The sequence below is a fragment of the Dermacentor silvarum genome, chromosome 6 (genome assembly GCF_013339745.2).
Source record: "Dermacentor silvarum isolate Dsil-2018 chromosome 6, BIME_Dsil_1.4, whole genome shotgun sequence".
Taxonomy (NCBI): Eukaryota; Metazoa; Arthropoda; class Arachnida; order Ixodida; family Ixodidae; genus Dermacentor; species Dermacentor silvarum.
In genome coordinates, this window is record NC_051159.1 from 183,070,815 (window position 1) to 183,094,796 (window position 23,982).

Below are 23,982 nucleotides of genomic sequence, written 5' to 3' on the forward strand. Positions count from 1 at the left end.
TGACTTGCGAGGTCCTCTTGTGGTCACGCAACATTTTGTGCTACACATACCAGCAACTGTTCTTTCATGCTTATTCTGCATATTACTGAATGCCCTAGATTGCTCATACACCTACAAAAACTGCTGCTACTTGGAATGTAGATTATTCAAAATGAATTGCAGTTCAAACTGACACTGCTTCTTTCTTTCGGTTTTATGCTGAACAAATTCCTGGCAAATTCCGCAAAGGAGTTTTCACACACGCTTTTCAATGGCATTTATTTTATCCATTTCCACAGGGCACAGGCTGTGACAGGCTGGAAACAGCAGTCTGATTTGCTAGGTGACACTTTCAGTACAAGGCAGAAATTAACAATGTAATGCATAGGAATGTTTCTACTTCACGTTGGACATTGAATTGCCACAACAAAGTAGTCAACCCAGCAAACTATGGCCAATGTTCTAGGAAATAGCATGCAAGAGAAGACTTTTCCAGTACACAATCTCAATCTAAGAGATGATGCTATGAACACAAAAGAATGTGTGGCATAAAAAATGTGACACAGAAATGTCTTCTGCGAAGCTCAAGGCCAACTGCAAAGAAAACCTAACAATCCATTCACATACAGCCTATAGCAAACATTTATTTCAGCTTCCCTGCAGTGTTCCAGATACAGTGGGTGCACCAGGATAACCAATATTGTGAAACAACTTAGCTTTTTCAGGGACACCATAAACATTACAGTAATTTGATTTTTTTAAAGTTCTCTCTTGATAAGCACATTTCAGAGAGTGTTTCAAGAAACATTACTTACAAGGTGGGAAGGAGCCATGCCCATTGTACTAATCGCAGCTTACTTCTTATGTGAGCCTGGCTTACATTCCTTGCCCAATGTTCGCTTGTTGTGCAAGGCACCGGGCTATCTTTGAGCCACGCTGCCTTCACAAAACCGCAAGTAGCCTGGCATGCTGGTCAACTGAAGACATTAACACACAAAAAAAAGGTACCACAAATTTCTGAGCATGAAGGTGACTGCCCAGCCTTAAAAAAACCCCATTAAAGAAAAAGCTTACGCAAGCCATCTTCATCTGTCAAAGAAATTTGCAGTTGTTCTTAATGTCCATAGAAATAATGGCACTGTGTATATTTAGGTTCATTTGAACACGCCCACTTGGTTACCTAAAATGCAAATCAGAATACTACACAACTCCTCAACCCTTCAAGAAACATTACTTCAGGTTAAACTACTTAAAATGGCTACATACGCATCTAACAACTGGCATTCCAATATGGCCCAGTCCTAACTACAGGTAGAAACAAAGCTTGTAGCATGAAAGCTGAATTTCCATCATTGCCCAAAGCATGACAGCTTCTTTGCAGCATGTTTTCTGATGGCCATTCACAAGTTGCATTTGTCGAACATCCTAGCTAAGAAAACAAAAGTGCTGCGGCCTGCACGACTGGCCACAGTACCTCGTGGCTGGCACGTCTAACAAATTAGGCCTCCATATTACAATAACAAATTAGGCTTCATCATGACTATTAAGAAAATGCAGCTCCAGCTACAATAACTGAACTTAGCTAAAGCATGCTCAAGTCATCTGCTGAATCAGGGTGAAGGACAATTAATGTTGGTTGATCTGATCAAGTAAAATGTTCCTGGTCATCAAATAGCACTAATAAAGGACCTCGTTTATTTGTTAGTGGTTGGGCTGGGTCTCTTAGCACCAAGTTGAAACTTTTCTTTGTTATGCCCTCTTTACAAAATGAATTCAGCAAATCAACAAATTAATTAATGCCCAATATGCTGTGCCTCTCATCAAACTTCATGCAAGACAGGTACCATGAACCTGTATAGGGCAAAATAAAATGGTTCTCTCTCATCATCAGATACACTGCTTTTGGTGTGGACAACTGATCGCTATCTTGAGAAAGCCAAACTTGTCACTGCACTGTTCCTGCAGCCGATAAATAAGTCAAAGCAAGCTGGGAAATTACTGCTTTATACCTGTAAGAAGAGCTTGCCATCAAGTTAAATGGCTTACTAGGAGCCCATTTTTTGATGCACAGTTGACAGCATACGTTTGTGGACCATGTGAGTGCATCCATGACTGCACCTCCAGTGTGACAGCTGCTATTGAGAGCCTAGCTAGGGCATAAGTGTGTCACTGTTTGCTCACAAGAGTGTAAATTTTTTCATACTATCTGACAGCTTTGCATGGTCATCACAGAGCAAATTCCATTTCAGTGGTAGACAGAAAGTGCTTTTGGGGTGACAGTGCCATTTTCGAAAAGGAACTGTTCATCCCGCAAAGCAATATCAACTCTCTGGCAGGTGACACAAAGATGTGTGCCTGCTTCTATTACATTGCTACTGAGCCAGAAATAAGTTGTGCCAGCCACTGAAGTATCCACACAGTGACGGCAATAAAAACTGTCAGGCAGTGGAAGAGAATCAACAAGCGTGTGGGTGTAAAGTGATGTAGTTTCATCTGAACTTGAAAAAGGGAAGTACCAGCAAATGCACAAGGACGTGTAAACAAGGAAAAGGCGTTAGACACGGAGGAACGCTGGACTTTCTGTCAGCGTCCGCCTGTGGCTAATGCCTTTTCCTTGTGTACGTGTCCTTGTGTATTCGCTGGTAACTCCCTTTTTTGAAGTTCAGCATGCACCAACTGGCCCAAGAGCTTGTGCTAATGTACCTCAGCTTCATTCGAGTGCTGCTTTCGACAGCAGCCAGTGCGCCAGTAGAAGTTGTGGATATGCAGTTTGGCATGTGCTCGCATGGTCTTTCAACTTTGCAGCTAAGTGCGCACATTTTGACAAGTTGGTGCACCCATGTATAAAAGAAAAAAAGAAAACAAACTAAAGCGAACCAGGGCATGGAACAATATAGGCAGGAGCTTGACGCATTTGTTTCCTTGGGAATTCTATACATAAAAGCTAAGAAAGGTTTTAGGAGCCACACGAGGTTGTCTACAATGGTTTTTCTAGCATTTTGTTTGTGCATTCCTGGACATTTTAGTAATCTAGGGCGCGATCTTGTACGCGTTCCAAAATGGAACGGAGGCGTTCCGTTCCATCGAGCCGCACACGATTGGTCAATTTGAACGTCACGGTTGAAATTGACCAATCGTGTGCGGCTCGATGGAATGGAACCCCTCCGTTCCATTTTGGAACGCGTACAAGATCACGCCCCTAGTTACCACAAAATTGTTCTTAAAAACATCGTTCGGTTTAGGCAATCACCTGCCATTTTCCTGGCTTAATTTGAGCTTGTTTTCCCATACTCTCTCGCATCACTGCGAGCTCGATATTGGTTATTACCTCTCGCATCACTGCGAGCTCGATATTGGTTATTACTGCACAAAGGCACAGATGTACTAGAGTGTGATTTGCAGTTTGTACCACCATCGAAAAAGTTCACATTGAAATATTGCAGCAGTACCACCTGTGCCTTTGCATCTAATTCCTCTTCAACTTAACAGGTTGCTGCCGCATCTGAGCCCACTCCCTGTCCACATATATATATTTTATCCTTTTTGTACTGCTCCTGACCATCCCATGTGTACGCAGTTATGGCAAGGCTACATCTGCTGCGTGGAGTTCCCATTCCAGGTGTTGGTGTCATCGTCCTCATCACTGAAGCGCTGGTTGGAGAAGCGGTACACGTTTCCTTCACGTTGGTACATGCCCTCGCCTTGTGGCTGCTGTGGCGTGCGTCGCCGTCGTGCCCCCCTGTAGGCAACAAAACATGCAAGGAACTCCAATAAGACACATGTCATCTTGATGACCTCAGGTGGTCATGAGTGATTGTCACTTTTGGCTTATGACAAACCCTCCTTAAAATCTGGCAGACATTCTATCATCATGCAGAAACAGTGCAGATGATGGGACATATGAAAAATGGGCAGGACAACAAGCTGAGAATCAACAGCTTCTTTATACGAAGCAACACAGTAATGTAAGGCAGACGACAGAAAGTGAACAAGTCATACTTGATGCTAAACAAGACTTAACAGGTGTAAAACTCAGAGAACAGCACTAACTAAAAGTAAATGATTGCAACAAAAATCAAACAAGAAGGATTGGTAAAAGACTAAAATGAGACTCAGCAAAAAAGATTCGTAAACACGTGTCACCGATGCTGGAGTCCACAAAATCAGGGAAAGGACCAAAAAGCAAAACGTGCCAGCAAGGTGCATCAATCACAACTGGGAGTAGAAATACCTAATCTCTTTGTCAAACAGAGCGACTGATGGTACGCTAATGCAAGCTGCTCCCTTCTTATGAATGATATGCGCTGCACAAATTTCACACGCATGTTGGTCACGGTACTTCTCAATTACCCTTACATCATCATAAGAGGCTAGCTAGCCTCTTACGCTGGCACAGTGGCCAAAGTTGTCGACCAGCTTGGGCAGCTAGGTATGTGCTTGTGGTCATTCCAGCATCGTGATCCAACTCTCTTCATGCCATCATCGTCATGCCTTGTAAGCCGACCCACAGGCCAAAGTAGTCTAACAGCTTGAGCCACAAGGTATGGGCTGGTGGTCATGATGTCGTCGTGGTTGCTGCATCACGCCACCTTTGTCATCCGATTGTCCTCATGCCGTTGTCATCACACGATCGTCAACACATTCGTCATGCATTCATTGTCACAACGCCATTGTGATGCCATCGTGGTCATTCCATCATCATTACTCCAAATTTGTCATCGGACCCTTGTCCTGCCGTTGTCGTCACGTCACGATTGTCATACAGGCTACTTGCTGCAGTCGTCGTCATCCTATTGTCCTTATGTCGTCGTCATGCTATTGTTGTCATTGTGTCACCACCATACAGTCATTGTCATGCATTCGTTGTCATAGCGTCGTTGTGATGCTGTTGCAGTCGTTCCATCATCATCATTACCGTCGACAGTCATCGTGAGATGAGCATGCCATCGTCATGCCTTATAAGCCGACCCACAGGCCAAAGTAGTCTAACAGCTTGAGCCACAAGGTATGGGCTGGTGGTCATGATGTCGTCGTGGTTGCTGCACCGTCGTCACGCCACCTTTCTCATCCGATTGTCCTCATGCCGTTGTCATCACAGGATCGTCAACACATTCGTCATGCATTCATTGTCACAACGCCATTGTGATGCCATCGTGGTCATTCCATCATCATTACTCCAAATTTGTAATCGGACCCTTGTCCTGCCGTTGTCGTCATGTCACGATTGTCATACAGGCTACTTGATACAGTCGTCGTCATCCTATTGTCCTTATGTCGTCGTCATGCTATTGTTGTCATTGTGTCACCACCATACAGTCATTGTCATGCATTCGTTGTCATAGCGTCGTTGTGATGCTGTTGCAGTCGTTCCATCATCATCATTACCGTCGACAGTCATCGTGAGATGAGCACTGGTGTAACTTTTTTTATATGTCGCTGACGCTTCCTCAAAACTGAAAGTAGCAAACCTTAGTCTATCAACTAGTCGTTGACAGTGCCCAAACCAAGGGAAAATGACTATATGGGATCATTTCAGGGCTTGACTGTAGATGGTAGTAATGTATCATCTTTAAAACTTCACAAAACAAGCGCTCACATGTCACATTTATGTGCCCATGATAAAACGCTCCCAAGGATGGACACACTTACCCCTGTGCTTGCTCTTGCGAAGCATCAGTGTGCTGAGCAGTGGCACCAGTACTGATGTCAGAAGCTGGAGCCGAAACTGGGGGGTCGGGCGATCCAAAGATGAGGCCTACGAAGAGACTCCAGATCACGCCAAATGGTGTCAGCAGAGACCACAGGAGGTTCATGAGTGATGCTCCCGATTTGCTCACTGCTGCTGGGACCACCACGCTGGGCATCTGTGCAGACAGAGACCAGAAGTCACATACAGCAACACCACTCATGGCAACATGTCAGTTTGTTCCTTTTGAAAGGTCAATTTGCAACAAGGTGGGTTGCGACACGCCGCTGTTGCATGGAGGAGTTGTTGCCTTCAACATGCAAGCACTACTGCATCCTATACAACAGTGCAACACAAAAACAACACTGCGAGGAGTGAGCACATCTGCAACTTTCTTCTGTCATGTCCAATTTTACTGTGCCAATTTAATAACATCTACAGTCGACGTCCGATTTCCCGGACGCCCGAAATTCCGGACATGCCTGATTTCCCGGACTCATCTGTGGCACCGTCAAGTTCCCCATAGAGTCAATGTATTAAAAAGTCCGAAATTCCGGACGCTTATAGCCTTCGCCATCCGATTTCCCGGACTTTTTACTGTTAACCGCCGACCGAAAGTCACCACCGACGCCGCCATTTTGGCTGTTTTCATATCCTCGAACCCACCATACTCGCATCACAGGTGTGGCCAGCAGCACCGCCGCACCGCGCCGCGGCTGCCGTAACCTCGAAACCGCACGTGTCAATCCGTTGTCAGCCGTAGCTTAGCCAAGCCAAACCTCACTGTGTTCGTTCGCGTGTTGTTTTGTCAGCTCTGCGGTCGTGTCTGCGGTTGATCGTTTGCTGCTGCGAGCTATCTTCAGTGATCACGTTTCCCGACCTTCAGCATCCACCGAGTTCCTAGCTGTTTCGTGCTGCGCTTTTCGTCGAGCGGATTCGCCGTTTACAGCGATGGCACCGACTGCTCCTTCGTCTTCGTCCGCGCCTTCGAACGAACTGCCATCCGCGAACTGCCCTCCGTGGACGAACTGACGAACTGCCATCCGCGGACGTTGCCTTCGACGATCTGCGCGCTGCCGGCGTGTCGATTCCAGCCGGGATAACCTTTGAGGGCTTCGCCGACGCTGACAAAGACCTCGAGCTATGTGTGGAGTTGACCGATGACGAAATCATTCGTCAAGTTACGGAGGATTCCGACGACTCCGACACCGAGAACGAAGAGCCAGCTCCTACACAGCCAACGAGCTCGGAGTTGACGCGAGCACTGATGACACTGTCATCGGTGTACAGCGGCAACATGACGTTGACTGAAATTGAGGCAGACATGATCGCGGGCAAGCGGACCGTGCAAAAGAAAATAAGCGACTTCTTTGCGCCCAAGTGCTGACCTATGAGGTAGCGCCGGCCACGTCGTATTTTTTTTTTTTTAACGGCTCTTTTCAGAGCCACCTAAACGATGCATTGGCTGAATAGCAATGAGAATCTTGTAATCCGGCCGTGACCCTCTCCGTCAGCGAAAAATACCTACCAAAAAGGTGCGTTTTCACGTGCATTCGTTTTTCCGGACTGCCCGATTTTCCGGACGTTTTCGCGGTCCCTTGAGGGTCCGGGAAATCAGACGTCGACTGTACTTGGGCTCAGTTACCTTTTTTTTTATTGCTGCAGATAGATTACACTGTGTTCTAAAACAGCCAAAGACTGAAGCTTCAAAGATATTTACTGAGCCACAACAGCCCAAAATGAAAAAATCCTTTGCAATCTGTTATGTTACATTGACGTATTGGCACTAGAGAAATTCAACAAATGAAACTGTGACCTCTTCTACTAATCAACCTATTACTGTAAAATGAACTAAAACAGAGGTGTGAAAGAATACTTTATCAGTCCAAATTGAGTTATTGTTTCTCTTGTGTCCTGTAACTATGAAAGATGCCACAGCAAGGAACTTCCAAGATAATTTAACGACCCGCGGTCCCTTTGCGTATACAGCGTGACAATGCACAGAGGACGGGTAAATATGACAGAGACAAGCACTGCACATCGTCATGGATTGCCAACTAGCTCAGTCCCACACCTTCCTTTGTGAGCCCGAAAACCTCAGTTTTCCCTGAACTAAAATACAGTCATCACTGTTGTAAATCGAGCCCAGCATTAAAAGGGCACAGGTATGAGCAATCGTGGTGGATGGTAAACTTCTTCAGTGTGGATGCCCATGCATGAAGCTAGTACCAAATTCATCTGAAAAATCGGTCGCAAAAATGCATTAGCTCTATGGGAACCCTGACAGTGCATTTATGAAATCTGGAATATCTAAAGTCCGATTTTTTGGAGTCCCAAAAATCCGTCGGCTACTGTAAGACAAAATAGACTTTCTGTGTCCCTGCATGTTATTATTGAGAGCACTGCTCATTTCCATGCTTGCTGCTCGTCCAGCACAGCTAATGTACACTCTAGCAGATCCTGCACGGAACCCTGTGTGGATAGATGGGTGAGGAACTCACGCTAACAGGTACAACAAGGATGACAGCCGATGGGGCCAGCTCCAGCTCACGCAGGTTGCTCTGGTACTGCTCCTGGGTGAACTCTCGACGTGGGAATGTCGTTGACAGGGTGAAGTTTGAAAAGCTCGGCTGCACCGTCTGTGTGGTGAACAGCAGAATTTAGCACAGAAACCACACCGTCTGCTTACTCTTAGGGCTCATTCACACCGATGACTTACAAAGGTCACGAGACAATGTTGGTCGCAAATGATCTCTTTCGTTAAGAGTGACTGTTTTGGGTCAGTCGCTCACTGCTCCGTTTCAGTTGAATCACTGCAGACACAAACCTATTGAACCAATGAAAAATCTAGGAGCAGGATGTTTGCTTATTTTATGTTGGCGATGGCAGTGCGAGCAGACATGAACTGCATCAATCGCGAGGAATTTCAGTATGGCGATGGGCGGGTCCCACTTGCTGGTGTGAACATTGGTCGCCTTGAGTTGCTCCTTGGTCGCTAGTCGTGGTCAGCTGCGTGACCCCTCTTAAGCATGTGGTGTGAATAAGCTGTAATGCAGCCCCAAGCACTGTCCCTTCTTAGCAACAGTAAAGCTTTTTGCAGCCGAGTAAGGCTGCACAAAATTATTGAGAGCTCTCCGCTTGCAATAACTTTGCCATTCACATGTGAGCTACAGGGTTCTTTAGATGAAATGCCTGATTACTCTCTCAACTACTTTACTTCGTTCAGTGCATTATTTGTGTAAATATACAAAGTGTGCCGACTCTCATACCTCGACAACATAGTTGTGCAGATCCTGAAGTGTGGCATTAGCATCGAAGGTGTGTGTAGCAGATGATCCATCTGGCAGACGAAACTGTATCCTTGCTACTTGGCTGCAAGAGAAGAAAACAAAATTGGAATTGTGATAGTTACAAGACCAAGATGGCAGTGCTTGGTTGTGCTCTTGCGACGATATTGTGGGCTGATTATACTGTTGTTTTTTTTCTGCACATTTTATAAGATATTACGTGCCACCGTGGCTGATACTACAGGACTTCTACGAAGTTTTCAGTAAAGAAATTTTTGAATTGCATATAGAAAGGGTTATAAAAAAAGGTTTGCATAGAGAAGGGTGCCTTGTGGCAAATCCTTCATATAAAAATAAAGACATCCCATTACCACCTTGCACTTAGCACTGCAGTTGAAATACCATGTGTCCCATCTATCGTGGGCCAAGCTGTTTTAAACAAAGGGCTACAAGATGCAACGATGGAACCAATGGTGTTTTGTTAGCAGTCACCTTATGCACACTGTTGAATTTTTCTGTTATCACTGGATAACTTATTAGTCAAAATAATTTGCCTAACTTTATAATTACTTGCATAATTGTGAAAGCTTGTATGTCAAATTGTGCATTGCATTCTTCCAACTTGCTACATTATTCCCAGTTTTTTTTTTCCTAGTCTCAAAGTAGTGGTTTAAAATGCAAAAAAGAATGCAAAGTGAAGGTGGGCCCGCTACAAAAGCTATGACGGTGTAGCTGTTGGCTGCTGCTACTAGCAAGCAGTTGTGGCTTGCTAGATTTTTCTTTTTTCTTCTTTTTGCTTCTGTTCAGTCATACCTAAATACACACCCTAAGATGGGGCGCGATGCTCTAGCAAACAGCGTGACACGGCTGCTTGCACATAGGCCAGCAGCTATGCTGTCGCCTTGTCACTTCCTCACGGTCACTAAGTCAGCCAGTCAGTAGTGTTCAATTTTTTAAATCCCTTTGAGAGTGTTGCTGTACAGGATGCGAGATGCATAGACCCACCTTCACTTTGAATTTTTTTTTTGTTATTCAGCATTGTTCAACACTGTTCAGCAGTCTGTGAAATATTCACTTTGTATGGGTCACCTGGCTGCTACAGATTCTATGAGGAGAAGCGAATGTGCAAGCTACATCACCATCTGTTGATATTTTAGCAAACTTTTGGCTAATTTATGGCAGAAATGCGCCCTCAGTGGAGCGTAGACACTTCAACAAATTTCGCATAAAACAATTCTTAGCTCATTTTTAGCAGAATTATGAAGATTTGGCTGATTGTATTCGAGTTTGAGTCTTGTTTTAGAGGAATCTCCCACAAGAAGTCAATGGCAGCAGTAATTAGCAATGCCTGCATTTCAAAATGCAGACGTTGCAATGAAATGACTACTACACTCGAATGTAGTTATAACAAAATGGGATATAACAAAATAATGAATATAATGAAGTAAATGAAATTCTCGTTGAATTTGCCATAGAGATTCATGTATTTAAAACCTCATTTTAATGAAGTGAAATTGTCCTGCCAATGGGCATACAGTAGTACCTTGGTAATTCGTACTTCGTTAATTGGGAATCCCGGATCATTTGTATTATATGTGCAGTCCCAAATTTTTACATGTATATTTAACCGGACAATTGGTGTGGCCAGTCTGCCGCTTCCCGGTTAATTTGCATACTTGGCCGCAGCTTCCGAGCTATGCAATAGGAGTTGCTACTTTCGGAGGCCACAACTAAATTGGAATCTACGCACTTTTCTAGGAACAGATCTCGGACTTGTTGGCCTTGTCAGTTGGATCTGGGTTGGCAAACATTGTGCAACTGCTGCGTTTGTCTGCGCCTGCGCATTTTTCTTTGTGAATTGTTTAACTGTGGTGTGCTCAGAAGATGCAGAACTACAAGAGTTTGTCGCTGCAAGAAAAGGAGGAGGAGGAGGAAAAAACTTTATTCTGACAGGGCATTTGGGACCTCCCAGGCCCCCTGGGTCTCCGCACGACCCCACCGCACTCAAACGTTCATGTTTAACATGTCCATGACTGGCAGCGTGGCTGGCGGCGATCTTCTGCCTTGCCGGGTCCGTGGTGCGCAATGAAGTCACCCAGTCCTCCCAGGTTTGTTTGACTGAAGAGGCCAGCAACTCAACGGCATCAAAAACTGCTCTCGCCGAAAAGCACCCCGTGCCCTTGTCAACGCTGTGTAACATCGTCAAGAACAAGCAGAAAATACTCCACGCGTACAGCAAGACACACTCGACAAAGCGTACACAAATACACACTCCTACATACGCTGACGTCGAAGCTGCCATGATTGCTTGGCTGCAGAAAGCGAACGCAGCCCACCTTCCCGTCAATGGGACCATTTTGCGGGAGAAAGCTAACCAGCTGGCACTGCAACTCGGCCATACAGAGTTTAAATGCAGCAATGGGTGGTTCTGTCACTCCAAGGAGCGCAAAACTTTAATGTTCGTTAGTGTTTGTGGTGAGAGCGGCAGCGCGGACCATAGTGTTGTTGACGGCTGGAAGCAGCACACCTTGACTCCACTACTTGCCAAGTGCGACGCAGCAGATGTGTACAATCTTGATGAGGCTGCTCTATTCTACAAAATGCTGCCTATAAAGACGTTCGCTGTGAAAGAAGCAGATATTAAGGGGCAGAAACAGAACAAAGCCAGAATCACTGTTTTGTTCGATGCTAACATGTGCGGTGAGCACAAACTGCAGCTGCTTGTTGTTGGCAAGACAGAGAAGCCTTGTTGTTTTAAAAATGCACGACTGCCACCCAAGGAGGACCTAATTTACAAGAACAATAAGAAAGCGTGGATGACAGCGGCAATTCTTGAAGAATACGTGCGGCACCTTGACCACAAGTTTGCTGCCACGGGGCATAATGTTCTGTTTGTCATTGATAATTGCCCAATGCACGGCGACATTCAGAACCTGCAGGCGATTAAGCTGGTATTTCTGCTTGCTAACACAATGTCACTATCGCAGCCGATGGATCAAAATGTTATACTTCACACGAGGAAGATATATCGCTACAATTTGTTGAACCGAATGCTCCTTTGATACGATAACGGTAAGCAGTATGCCATTGACCTCCTCGGTGCAATATGCCTCATTGTTCATGCATGGAGGCAAGTGGAGGTGGCGGTTATTCGACGGTGTTTTGAGCATGCCGTATTTGTAAAGGAAGTCTCCACCACCACCTCCACTGACTATGTTGTCACCTGCCCGTTTGATGAGAAAGGCGAGACTCTTTGCACTTGATATGTGGCCTTACACACAAAGGATGGAAAGTGCAGTCCAATCGGTTTCTCCGATTACTCGAATATCGAGAGCACAGTTCCTACATGCTACACTGACCTCGACAGCGAGATCGCTGCAAGAACAACCGACTCGGCTACCAACATTGAAGACAGCGATGACGAGCCCGCCCCGAGCACCCCCCTTTGGCGGAAGTGATCGATGCACTGTGTGTTGTGCGCAGCTTCGTTGAATACAATGGCGGTGAAGCTGAGATGTTGCGCCTGGTTGACCGGCTTGAAAACATGACTTTTAGTGCAGCAAAATACCGAAAGCGTCACTCTCGCATCGAGGAATTCTTTTCCAAGTAGGTGGACATACGACAGTAAAGAAAGGTGTGCCAACCATGTATAACGTTTTCTGGCCGATTTCTTAGCTTTCGCATCGTTTCCGATAATTAGGAATTCCGCTTGATTGGGATATTTCTCTCGGTCCCGAGGCCTTTCAATTAACAAGGTTTTACTGTAACAAACAAGATTCTTCTGTGAAAGAATAAATTACCCGAACATTGCACGCCCAGTACAGTAGAACCTCGTTGACATGTTCCCGTTTCGCTTGTTATCCCAGCACCAATGTTGGCTATCCAGGGCACTAAAAGTGACGCAATACAGTTATGCTGCTTTCTTACCACATAGTACTATGTTCCAGGAAAGCACGCTTTTTCGGTGCTAACGTTCCCTAGATTGCCTAACTGTGATCCTATGCTACGTTTTTTGGCCACCAGATCTCTCATAAATAAGAAAAGGCTCACGCCACGCGACTTCACTGCTTGAGGCATTTGCCCGCAGCAGTAGCTTCGCTGCAGTACTCAACTGCCCGTGTCACACGGGACCACCGGCACATTTTTGGGCTCTCGGCATTGTTTCGGAATTGACGAATCTTGCGGGACGTCGCACGTCGGATTCATTGCAGTTGCTCTGCTTGCGTTTGTGTGTTGAAGAGCTACAGTAATGGCACTGAGGAAGCGCAACCCTTTGACCTTCAAGAAAAAGCTTAATATACTTGCAGTCGTTGACCAGAACCCGAAGAAAAAGCAGATTGACGTAGCCAGTGAGCTTGGCTTGCTGGCCTCAACCGTTAACGCGATTGTGTCGCAGCGTAAGGAAATCAAATTGAATGCCTTAGTGTTCAGCACCTGCAGAAAGTAAGCCCGTGTAGCAAGGCATGGGAAACTTGAAGAAGCACTGCTCTAGTGGTTCAAGCAGGCGAGGGCTACCGGCATGAACTTTGATGGCAGCATTCTTTGGGAAAAAGCTTTGGAAATTGCAGATGTTTGGGAATAGATGATTTTACCGCGTCAAATGGCTGGATCAGTTGTTTTCATACAAGACAAGGCATTGCCTATCGACAGATGAATAGAGAAGCAGTGAGCGTGAACCTGCTTGATGTTGAGAACTGGATCGCACTGCTCCCGAGTATTATCAATGCTTATGCCCCGCGTGATGTGTACAATGCGGATGAGCTTGGCCTGTTCTTCAGGGTTCAGCCCAGCAAGCCCCTAAGCATGAAGGGAGAGTCCTGTCACAGTGGTAAGATCAGCAAAGATCGTGTTATGGTGCTCCTTTGCTGTAACGAAGATGGCAGCACCGTGATGAAGCCATGGGTGATCGGAAGGACAACGAACTCTACGTGCTTGCGTAACATCGCCCGCCTCCCTTGCATTTACAATAATAACAGGAAGGCTTGGATCTTCGAACAGCTCCTTCGATATCTCGATGGATGACTGGGATGCAAAGGCCATGAAGGTGTGTTGTTTGTGGACAATTGTGCAGCTCATCTTAAAGACACATCATTCCTGCGTAATCTGCGCGTTGTTTTTCTCCCAGCAAACACGATGAGCTAGTTGCAACCGCAGGATGCGGGTGTTATAAAAAATGTGAGACATCTATAAGAAGTGCATCATGCGTCACTTCCTTGCTCGCATGTCCAGGGCTGAGGATCCTGGGAAGCTATCACTGTTGGATGCAGTGCATTATTTGAACCAGTCATGGGAGAGCGTAAACTGTTAAATGGTCAAAAACTGCTTTAACCCATTAGTGCCCACTGTACTAGAACTAGTACACATGGTTTCGCATCCTTACCTCTTGAACGGCAGGATATTTCCGTTAGGCTAATTGCGTTTCTTGTACCCAGAGGACATGCACGTACAGTAAAACCTCGATAATTCGAAGGTCGCCGGACCACGAAAATTCTTCGAATTAAGCGGATTTTCGAATTAACCGAAATGCATAAAAAAAAAAGAAAACAAGCAAGAACTTGCCGCAAAAAAGAAACCAGCTTTATTTTCCATGTCCGAGAAAGATTATTCGGAAGTAATCACTGATGCGGGATTACTTGGCGCGGTAGTTCGCCGCCCCTAGTGCCATGCTCTCCAGCTGGCTCACAGCACGTAGCATACAAATATCAGCCGCACTGCACTCAACAAAGTTGCGAACGATGTTCACGGAATCGATAACTGCCGCGAAAGCGGGCGTGGGGGTGTTTGACATCAAAAATTTGGACTTGATGGATATACCGGACTTCAAAAATGCACCGTCAGGGTTCCCATTGAGTTCATGCATTTTCGCACCCAATTTTTCGGACGAATTGAGACCCCAAAGGTCGATTTCCCGGACTAAAAATCACTCTTTCCGAGCCACACTACCCAATCTTGGAGGCCGCCATGTTGGATTTTGCACTGGCTTGGATTCCAGTGGCTCGCTGTATAGCCTCCAAGATTGGAAGGCGCACGCTATCAATAGAGAGCTCGCGCCATCCTCCTGTCTCGGAGGCCATGGCCGCTCTTCCTTGGCTGATAAAACGCTCCAGAGTACTGCACTAGTCTTTTTCCTTTCTAGTATATGCGCTCTGCACTATCCTTTTCACCATTTATTGTAGGATGTTTTTTTATTGCCGCGCGCCCGCCATATGTGCGAGTGACAGCGCGCGGGGGACGCGCGCTTTCATGGAGAGCGAACGCACGGCGGAGCGTAAACACGACGAGGCCGTTGGGGGGGGGGGGGGGGGCGACTTCTACTCTTCTAACAACTGCGTACTTAGCGCCGGAGCGGGTTCTCGCGCGCACCGTATCTTGAAAGCGATCTCCAGACGGCCCTGACCTATGCGCTGTGCTTTCGCCGCAGAAGCGATAGACCGCACGAACCTTTGCTCGCTGCTGCGGCGCGCTGACTCCACGCTTGTTAACTCGGCGAGCTTTTTTTTTTTTTTTTTTATCTCTAAAGTTTCGGTTACTATTTTGAACGCGGAGTGTACATTGAGCAGGTGTCTCGGAGACCCATGTCTCAGTGATCGGCGCTACCTCCTGTGCCTTCATTAGAGCTAAGCGGTGCGAAGCTTGTTTCTTGGATCTCCATGGTGAACTCCGTTGGCGGAGATCGCCAACGCGGTGACGTTCGTGTCGACTGTACACGGAGACAACGTCACTGCCGCGCAAGGAAGTCGATCCCCTCCAAGCGTAGTATGAGGCAGGGAATTATTAGAGCACTAATACATTAGAGCCGCACTAATAATTTTCTTTGCCTAACGAGTTTTTCGGACTATTTTTCAGTCCCCACGAGCTCGGAAAATCAGTTGGCGACTGTACGGAGTGCCCTAACCTAACCGCCGCACATTGCTACCAGCCGGAAACTTCGAATTATCCGAATAGAGCCACGCGGGCCATTCAAATTATCCGGTTGAATTTGCATTGAGAATGACGGGACCGCTCAAATTCTTCGAATTAACCGAAATTTTGAATTAACCGAGTTCGAATTATCGAGGTTTTACTGTACACTCTAACACAGGGTAGAATCTACTGCTTGATCCAAATCTAAAGATTTCTCACGAATTCCAGCAAAATCCCGACTCGGGACAAATTTGGATGAGTACGCGCTTTTAACTTATTTCTGATCGTGTGCTTTATATACAGTTAAACCTGCTTATAACGAACCTCTATATAATGAATTCCTGAATATAACAAAGTTTTTCTATTCCCCACCGTTACTCCATAGAAGCACATATATTCGAGACCTCTACGTAACGAAGTGGCAGCGGGAGACCCCCTCAAAATAATGAATTTTCCCCGCCGACAACCTAGAGATTTTGCCCCAAATTTTGTCATTTTCGCGCGAGCAGCAACCGGAAGCACCTTCTCCGCCACAAAGGAATGCGAAGCAAGCGCACGTGTGCGTGTGTGCGAGCGTGTGCGAGGTGGGCCTGCATCCCTCGACCCGGCGATCTTGCCGCCGCGGGCATGACCTTTCCCCCTCCCTTCATTCAAACCTGATCCTGCCGCTTGCTGCAGCTGGCCTAGCCCGCCAAGCCGGCACTCTCCTTTTCCAGTTGATGTTGCCTACGTGCTGGCAGACGCTGTGACACATCACACTTGATGAGCGCGGACACGCGCTGACACGTGTGTGGAAGCGCCGCTGCAGAAGCGAGCGAAGTGACCTTCGTGCTCTAGTTTATCGCTTCAACGCAAACTGAGCTCCGAGAACACACAGCACCATGGAGGAAGGAAGGAAGGAAGCTTTGTCCATGCACAGCACGCACAAAGCTACGAGCCGCCGACGCACCTACACTGCCTAGACTCTGCCCCAACACAGATCGCTTTCAAGATACGGCCCGCGTGCCGCTGCGCACTACGCAGTTGATGCCAGAGTACAGTACAATGCCGCCCGCTATCCCTCCCCCCTCGCTTCCTCGCCAGTGCCTCGAGCGCAACGGAAGAAGGCGCGCTTCCTGCTTTTCTTGCGCGCGTGAGATTTAGACGCCGTCGTCAGCTCCCCTCGGACGTTTTCACCATTTTCACTCGCACATACAGCATACGGTGCGCGGCGACTGCGTTATCGCCCTTGGACTTTATACGGAACATCTATGAGCCAAAACCAATTTTAAGGCCACAACGCGTCATAGACGCCATCTTTAGATAGCAAATACGGATATCAAGGGTGATACTTTTGCTGGCGGAAGCCCAAAATACGTCATAGTTGTCGCCCCCGGCACTTTGGGCGGCCAATGCCATCGTCAAGCCAATCGACATGCAAAGTCAAAATGGCCGCTTGGGCCGGTGCGGGGTGGCAGTTCGCAACGTATGATGTGGTAACGGTCCCACAGTTGCGACGCAACAGCGGGGTTGCCAATGCATTGGGTTCTATGGGAGCTGTGCCGGGACCGGCCGAAAATGACGTAACAGCCGGGAAAACGCAGCACCCGGGAACGTAACAGAGGGGTTCTACTGTGGGTTCGATTCCCACCGCCGCCGGGCACCCACTGGTTCAAAAGGGTACAAGCGTACCCCGGCCTGGCGTTCGGCTTCCTTCAGGGGTGATACTTTTGGGAAAGGAGCCTGCGCACTGAATTCCCGTCGAAACCAACGTGAGCACGGAAAACAAGTGGTGTCTGGGCCGCACCCATGGCGGTCATTTCCCATGTGGCGCCCCAAGCACCTTGCCGGTCCCTACGTGGGACTAGCCGGGTGGCGTGGGGTGTCCCCTGCGTCTTCTCTGGACCTCAATAAAGTTATTTCACTCACTCACTCACTCACTATACGACGCCATCGTGATGCTCACTCTTCGTTTCCGATGCCTCTCGCTTGTGCGAAACGACATGCATCCATGCATCCAGTAACTGGTGTGACATTCCAAGGATGAGTGCTTCGACGAAAACGGAAAACGGGTGCGCGTTGCAATCGAAGGCACGTTAGAATCGAGTAAATACGGTAAGCATTTCTTTTTCGAATTTTCGTGCCGGACCTGCATATAACGAAATCCTCTTTATAACGAAGTTTTTCGGGACGTTATATCCAGGTTTAACTATATTTGCGTTGTGCTTTTTATGATCTTTAATACACATGTTGAGCATGTTAGAAACAAATTGTTGAATCTGCGGCTTTATTCCGAAGAAGGGAATGCGCATTGAAAGTTTGGTCTACTTGATATAGTACACTGGGCGCTAGCAGCTACAAATCAGTGCCTTTTTTTCACAGTTGTGTTCCACCATGAATACATAGTTCTCCTTCGGAAGGAAGTCGTTTTGTCGTTTATGCGATGCTATGGATGCACGTGAGAGTGCAGAAAACATAAAAGAGGGCATTGATTTATGATTGTGCCACTGGAACCAGCTGAAGATATGGATGAGCAGGAAGACGACGACAAGAACACTGATGCTTTCACCATGAACGGTGCCCTGTGGTTAGTGTAGGTTAGCAAATCCTGCAACAATATTCTTCCAAAATGGCTTGATTTCAATAGCATTAGTGAGGACACCTTAGCCGTACTCATGCTGTCGGCGTTGCCGTTGCCGTGCTTACTGGGTGTCACTGTATTGTGACACCACAAGCGATGAAGACGACGAAGCCGATAAGATGATGAACATGTGCAGCCAACGAAGAAGTCACTAAAAAATGCCCACAGTATGTGTTTGGACGCTCTAGGCGGATGGTTACAGTCACTACCCCAAAAAGAAATCGGAAAGCAGCTGCGATGCTGATTTTGTCAAGCCCGGGCATCATGGAGATGCAAGAAGGGCATGGCCACTTTGTGCCTCGAAAAAGAAGCTTAAAAAATTTTCATTAAAAGGAGGAAGGAGCGCAATTGCAAGTACCTTGGCCATTGATACCCCATGCGCCCAATGTACTAGATGTAGAACACCATTGTAATTGATAACCAATAAATATTTCTCGATTTTTTGAAGATCTGATCTTTGCGTTATTCTTTCATTGTTTTCAAACTTTCATTAAAATCTCAGCAGCAGTTTTATCATGGGTCATAATGGGTTTAAAAGTGCACTTTTCAGTGCAACATAGTAGAAGTGCAGCCACGCATTATGGACGACACGCTTAAAGATGAAATAGAAGTGGAGTTCCGCTGCACTGGTGCCGAAGGCATGTTTGACGATTTCGTTGCTGTAGGCGACAATATCCCGACGTGTGAGCCACAAAGTGTGGCAGAGATTGTGGATGAGATAAAAGGCGACGAAGCACATTCGCCCGAAAATCACGACGAGGACGATTGCGTGCGTCTGCCAGCTACTTTCGTCGGAGCCCTCGCCGGACTAGATGCGCTGTGCAGCTTCTTTCGTGCCAAGGACAACGAAAATGCAGAAATGGCTCTGCAGTGTGTGGAAAACGAGCTTCTCCTTTCTAAAGGTCGGATACCTGCACCAGCAGAAAATTACCGTAAAAGCCCGTTAATTCGAATTCCGTGGGGATGCAAGGAAAATCCGAATTCTACAAAATTCGAACTAATGAAAGTCAGAGAAAAAATTGCACGGTTAAGACACGTATAAATCCGACGTAGCACGAGCGCGCGCGATCATGCTACGTCACGTTGGCGAGAACAATGTCTATAGTCGGACAACCGGCACAGCCAACATAATCGGACGCAGCCAACGCCCTCTGACGTGCCCGACAACGAGCTGGCTCTAGCTCCATTCGCTTTCACATCAACTGCGCCGACCCCACTGCAATGCGCAAAGAAAAAAGGTGCCCACGCCGCTTCGCCGACGGTCGCAGACAGCCGTTCAAAGCGGCACGCGGGTTGGGGATCGTTCTGCACATGCTCTAAAGACACACATGCTCCGTCGAAGAGGGGACAGCATTTCGACGGGCGACGTTATCGGCACGCGGGCGAGCGTCGCGTGTCGCCAGTCACGCTATACCGCTTGCGCTGCACCAGCAGAAATGCTGTCCCCTCTATAGGTACGTTCAATTCGCCTGCACCGCCTGAACCAGTTCACAAGGTGCTGCACCCTGCCATTCGTTTTGGAGGTGGAGCAATGGTGCCCGCTGAACCTTGCTGTTCGTTTCAAAAGGTGCAGGGCTGGTTCATGATTTTGCTGCAACCACTCCACTGTCAGTGCCGCCTTGGTTCAGGCGTACTGGTGCGAAGCAGCAGCGCAGCAGACGACGCAGCACACGGGCACGAGCGCCGTTAGAACCCCGCTTACACACATCTGCTGTGTCTACGCAAGTGTGGCGTGTATTTACGTCCCAGAAGCCGATCATACCTGCAGTTCAGGACCTGTCTAACTTACGCACTCCATGCAAATGCAATGAGTTGGACATAACGCCTGCACCTTGGCATTCTTTTCGAGTGTCGCGCTGTGCCTGCATCGCAGAAACCGAGCTGCAGAATTTCTGAACTTCTCGTGAATCACCGTGAACTGGTTCACAGTGGTGCAGGCACGGTGGAAGCCGCTGACATTTCCGAATTCTGGGAGCACGTCGCTACTGACGATGAAACAGGTGGTGCTTTGATGGAGGAGTTTCTGAGTGCAGATAGTGCTGCCTCTTTCTGCAAAGAGATCCCGGACGGGGAATTGTGTGACGACAGCAGCAGCAGTGACGACGAGATTGACGATGGCCCGTCTTTGACACTGACCCCAATGTTCAACCAAAGTGCCCAATGTCGTCAATCGAGTCGCTCCATCCAGTCACTCATTGATTTCATGCACGCTAAATTAAAGCTACCAGTGTTCGCGCAGCAGCTGGACGCGATGCACACCGCGGTTGTGAACCTGAAACTTGAAAGCAAGTGCTGATTTCTGACTATTTCAGCACGCCTAACGATTGAAATGCTATTTAGAGGTATAAAACGTTTTATTTTTTACAGCCTACTTGCTACAACGTTGATTTTTTATCGCAAGTGGTAAATTTGATTTCATTTGATTTCGGGACTATAAAAATATATTCGACAGTTTTTTTTTTTTTTTAACTGCAGTCCAGATGTAGCGACGATCGGTTATAGCGATTGGATTTTCCTTTGTTCTTGATATCGTTATAAGTGGACTGCACTGTATAGCAGTAAATGGCAATAATGAATATAACAAACTGATATAACTAAGCATTTTCGGCTCCCCGTTCAACTTTGTTATAACAAGGTTCGAGTGTATTAAAACAACTCTTCCAGCATTTTAAGACACAGAGCCTTTTCCTAACTGTTAATGAACTGTACAGAAGCATCTTAGAGCTGCCTTACACGTCGACCATTTCTACCACATGGTAATGTTTGCAGGTCGTAAAAATACCTGTGTACTGTAATTAACCAGTTCATCATAGTAGATTATGAATGCTGTATCAAGAGAATCCTTGTGTATGCACGTGCACACACGCACGCACACAAGCACACACAAACAAAAAGGCCAACACTGCCTTCGTCACACCTTCGTGCTGCAGCCTCCTGCGCAGCCCTCTGCTGCTGTTCAAGGAGCCGCTGGGCCTCACGTTCCCGCTTGCGCTGCTCCTCCTGGCTTTTGTCCTTGTGGTACTTCTCAGCACGGTCTGCCCTATAAAAAGCAAGGAGTTGTGGTAGTGTATCAAATGGGAGTACGAGTGAGGAAACTGCTAGGGGCATTGCACTGTTGCTGCAACACATCTGTCATGGGTTGCCTCGAGCACACCAAACAAGACGCAAAGGAGGAGATTCTGAAAAAGCACAAATGAAATGAGGCGCACCTCGCTTCCATTTCGAGCAACATATACTTGTGTGGTGCCCTCGCTTTGGTTGCCCAAGCACAGCAGATTGCACACGCTTTGCCTTTGGACTACGGTGGTAAAATAGGAGAGTTGGCCAAACGGCGCTGATTCGCCACTGCTCCAAGCATTTCACGACTGCTCTCTAGTTGTCGCAGCTTTGCACAAGGTGGCAGCAGAGGTAGTCGGGGCCTATCCCGCCGCTTTGCCGTATGTGAAAGTACGTAGTCGCAGGCGTTGCGAGCAGTCAAACTATTTTCACGTCTCGGCCATTTGAGAAAGAGCTTCCCGTTGCTGTGTCATACATTAGAGAGGTGTTAAATCAGGCTGAATAGTGTCCGTCGCTTAAAGCAGCACTGAAACACTTTTTGAACATATAGTAAGAAGAAACGTTGCCGATCTGTTGTAGAGGCCGCTGTGAACATGCGAGGCAAATATTACTGCCCTGCATGTAGCAATGAAAATATTCCAATCTACTGTCAAACACAGCAAGAAATCACTTTCTCTCGCTTCCACAATGTTAATATGCAGCATCATCAAGTGCACCTGGCCCAACAACACTACTGGCTGATTCCGTGATCATAAAAGCATTCTCAGTAATACATAATTGCTAATTTCTAATTAAATAAATGAAAAACGTTATATCCGCAATCTCAAAAAGAAAAGAAAATCATTTAATCTTTGCACTGTGAGTAGCTGCGCTTGCTGCGTGTGGCCTCCAAGATGGGAGTGGTGTGCTGCGTAGCGTAGTCTACCGCGGCAGTCACATGGTGCCGCGACACTCAACTTTTGGCCAGGGATTCACCCTCTTGGCTTCTCCACTGTGTAGCTTCCAACACACTAGCGCAGACGAAAGGATGGATAAAGCTGCGTACTGGTGCAATAACTCCACGTATAGTTGAAGGATTCGAAAAACTATTTGCGGCCTGACATTAATGAGACATCCTTTATTGGTGACGCTACGAAATGATTAGTTAGAAAAGTGTTTCAGAGCCCCTTTAAAATAGACTGCTAGTGCAGATCTGCGCATGCAGTGTGACTGCAGAAGTATTGTTTACTCCTTGCTTATTCACTTAGTTTTATTTATTTATTTTACTTGATATAGACTGGCTCTGGTGACCAAACTTTATGCTAAAGGGCCACTGGTTGAAACTAGTGACTTCTTATATGTTCACAATCAAGCACAACTTTGATGTTAATGGTAACAAATACTTCATTAGCAAAATATGTGGAAACAATCATTACTGCTAACTGGAAACAACTAGAGTTAATGTGTTAACTCCAATTTTATTATTATTATTATTATTATTATTATTATTATTGTTATTATTTTTAGAGAGGGGCAAATATAAACTTTTTCAATTACAAATTAAGTACAAATAGTAAGTATCAAATATCGAATAGTCAAAGGAAAATGCATATATTTACAGCAGGAATATTAATTTTGGTATATTTAGGTGCACGCCTTTAACTATCTAGTGCAAAAAAGGCAGCTAACTATTGGAGATAAAGCATTAGTTTTATACACAAGATCACTAAGTTTCATAAAAAAACTGCACCTAATAACCTCTCAACATATTTAGATACGTACTGGGGTTGCAAGCAAGCTTTGCAAGAATAAATGGCTGCTGTAGCCTATATGACTATAGCTTTTTAAAGGGACAATAAAGGCAAATACTAAGTCGACTTGGACTGTTAAAATACCATTTCAGAAACCTTTCAGCGCTTGGTTAGTGCCAAGAAAAGATTTAGTTTACAAGAAAATGGCATCTGAAGGGCCCGCATACCTTTACCACAATTCAAATGGCCCGCCTCCACGCTGGGAGGGGTGATGTTGCATATGCCGTCACCACCCTTTACTGCCGTCGGCGAGTAGAACGCTGCTCGACAGACACCGCTACGGTCTTTTGCGCAGAACGCTAACACAGTAGAAACCAAGCCAAGACAGATTATTGCATTCACCGCTGCAGCTGCTCTTGGTCAGGTGACGTGGACCGTTCGGGAATCCCGCGACATTACATGGACGTGGCGTTCTCTGCTACTTGCAGTTTGTGCGAGTTTCGCGAGCCAGCAAAACCAGCGTAGCACTACGTGATAACGAAACTACTGAAACGCGAAACCACGGGCAGCGCAGAGTGGAGAAAACTAAACCTTTCAACCGCTCGCGTCATCGTCAAGGGTAATGTCAATGAGTTCTTTTTTCTAAAAATCAAATAGAACTGGACAAGTAGCATTTTCTTTCGTCTTATAATGCAATACAATGATCTCTATTACGAGTGG

General features: G+C 46.6%; 1 protein-coding gene across 4 annotated transcripts in view; it reads right to left on the reverse strand.

The window, feature by feature from the left end:
* Positions 1-242: 242 nt before the first annotated feature.
* Positions 243-23,982, reverse strand: part of LOC119456514 (UBX domain-containing protein 4-like) — a 45,982-nt gene continuing 22,242 nt past the window's right edge. For 2 of the 4 annotated variants that reach the window (XM_049669924.1, XM_049669925.1), the window contains exons 8-13: positions 21,393-21,515; positions 8,935-9,037; positions 8,167-8,304; positions 5,629-5,843; positions 3,308-3,718; positions 243-3,271 (exon numbers count right to left, since the gene is read on the reverse strand). In XM_049669924.1, the coding sequence (XP_049525881.1) occupies positions 3,568-3,718; positions 5,629-5,843; positions 8,167-8,304; positions 8,935-9,037; positions 21,393-21,515 (730 nt within the window). In that variant the 3' untranslated portion in view covers positions 243-3,271; positions 3,308-3,567. Of the gene's footprint in view, positions 3,719-5,628; positions 5,844-8,166; positions 8,305-8,934; positions 9,038-21,392; positions 21,516-23,982 lie in introns of all 4 variants that reach the window. The other 2 variants (XM_049669926.1, XM_049669927.1) reach the window with 2 other exon arrangements.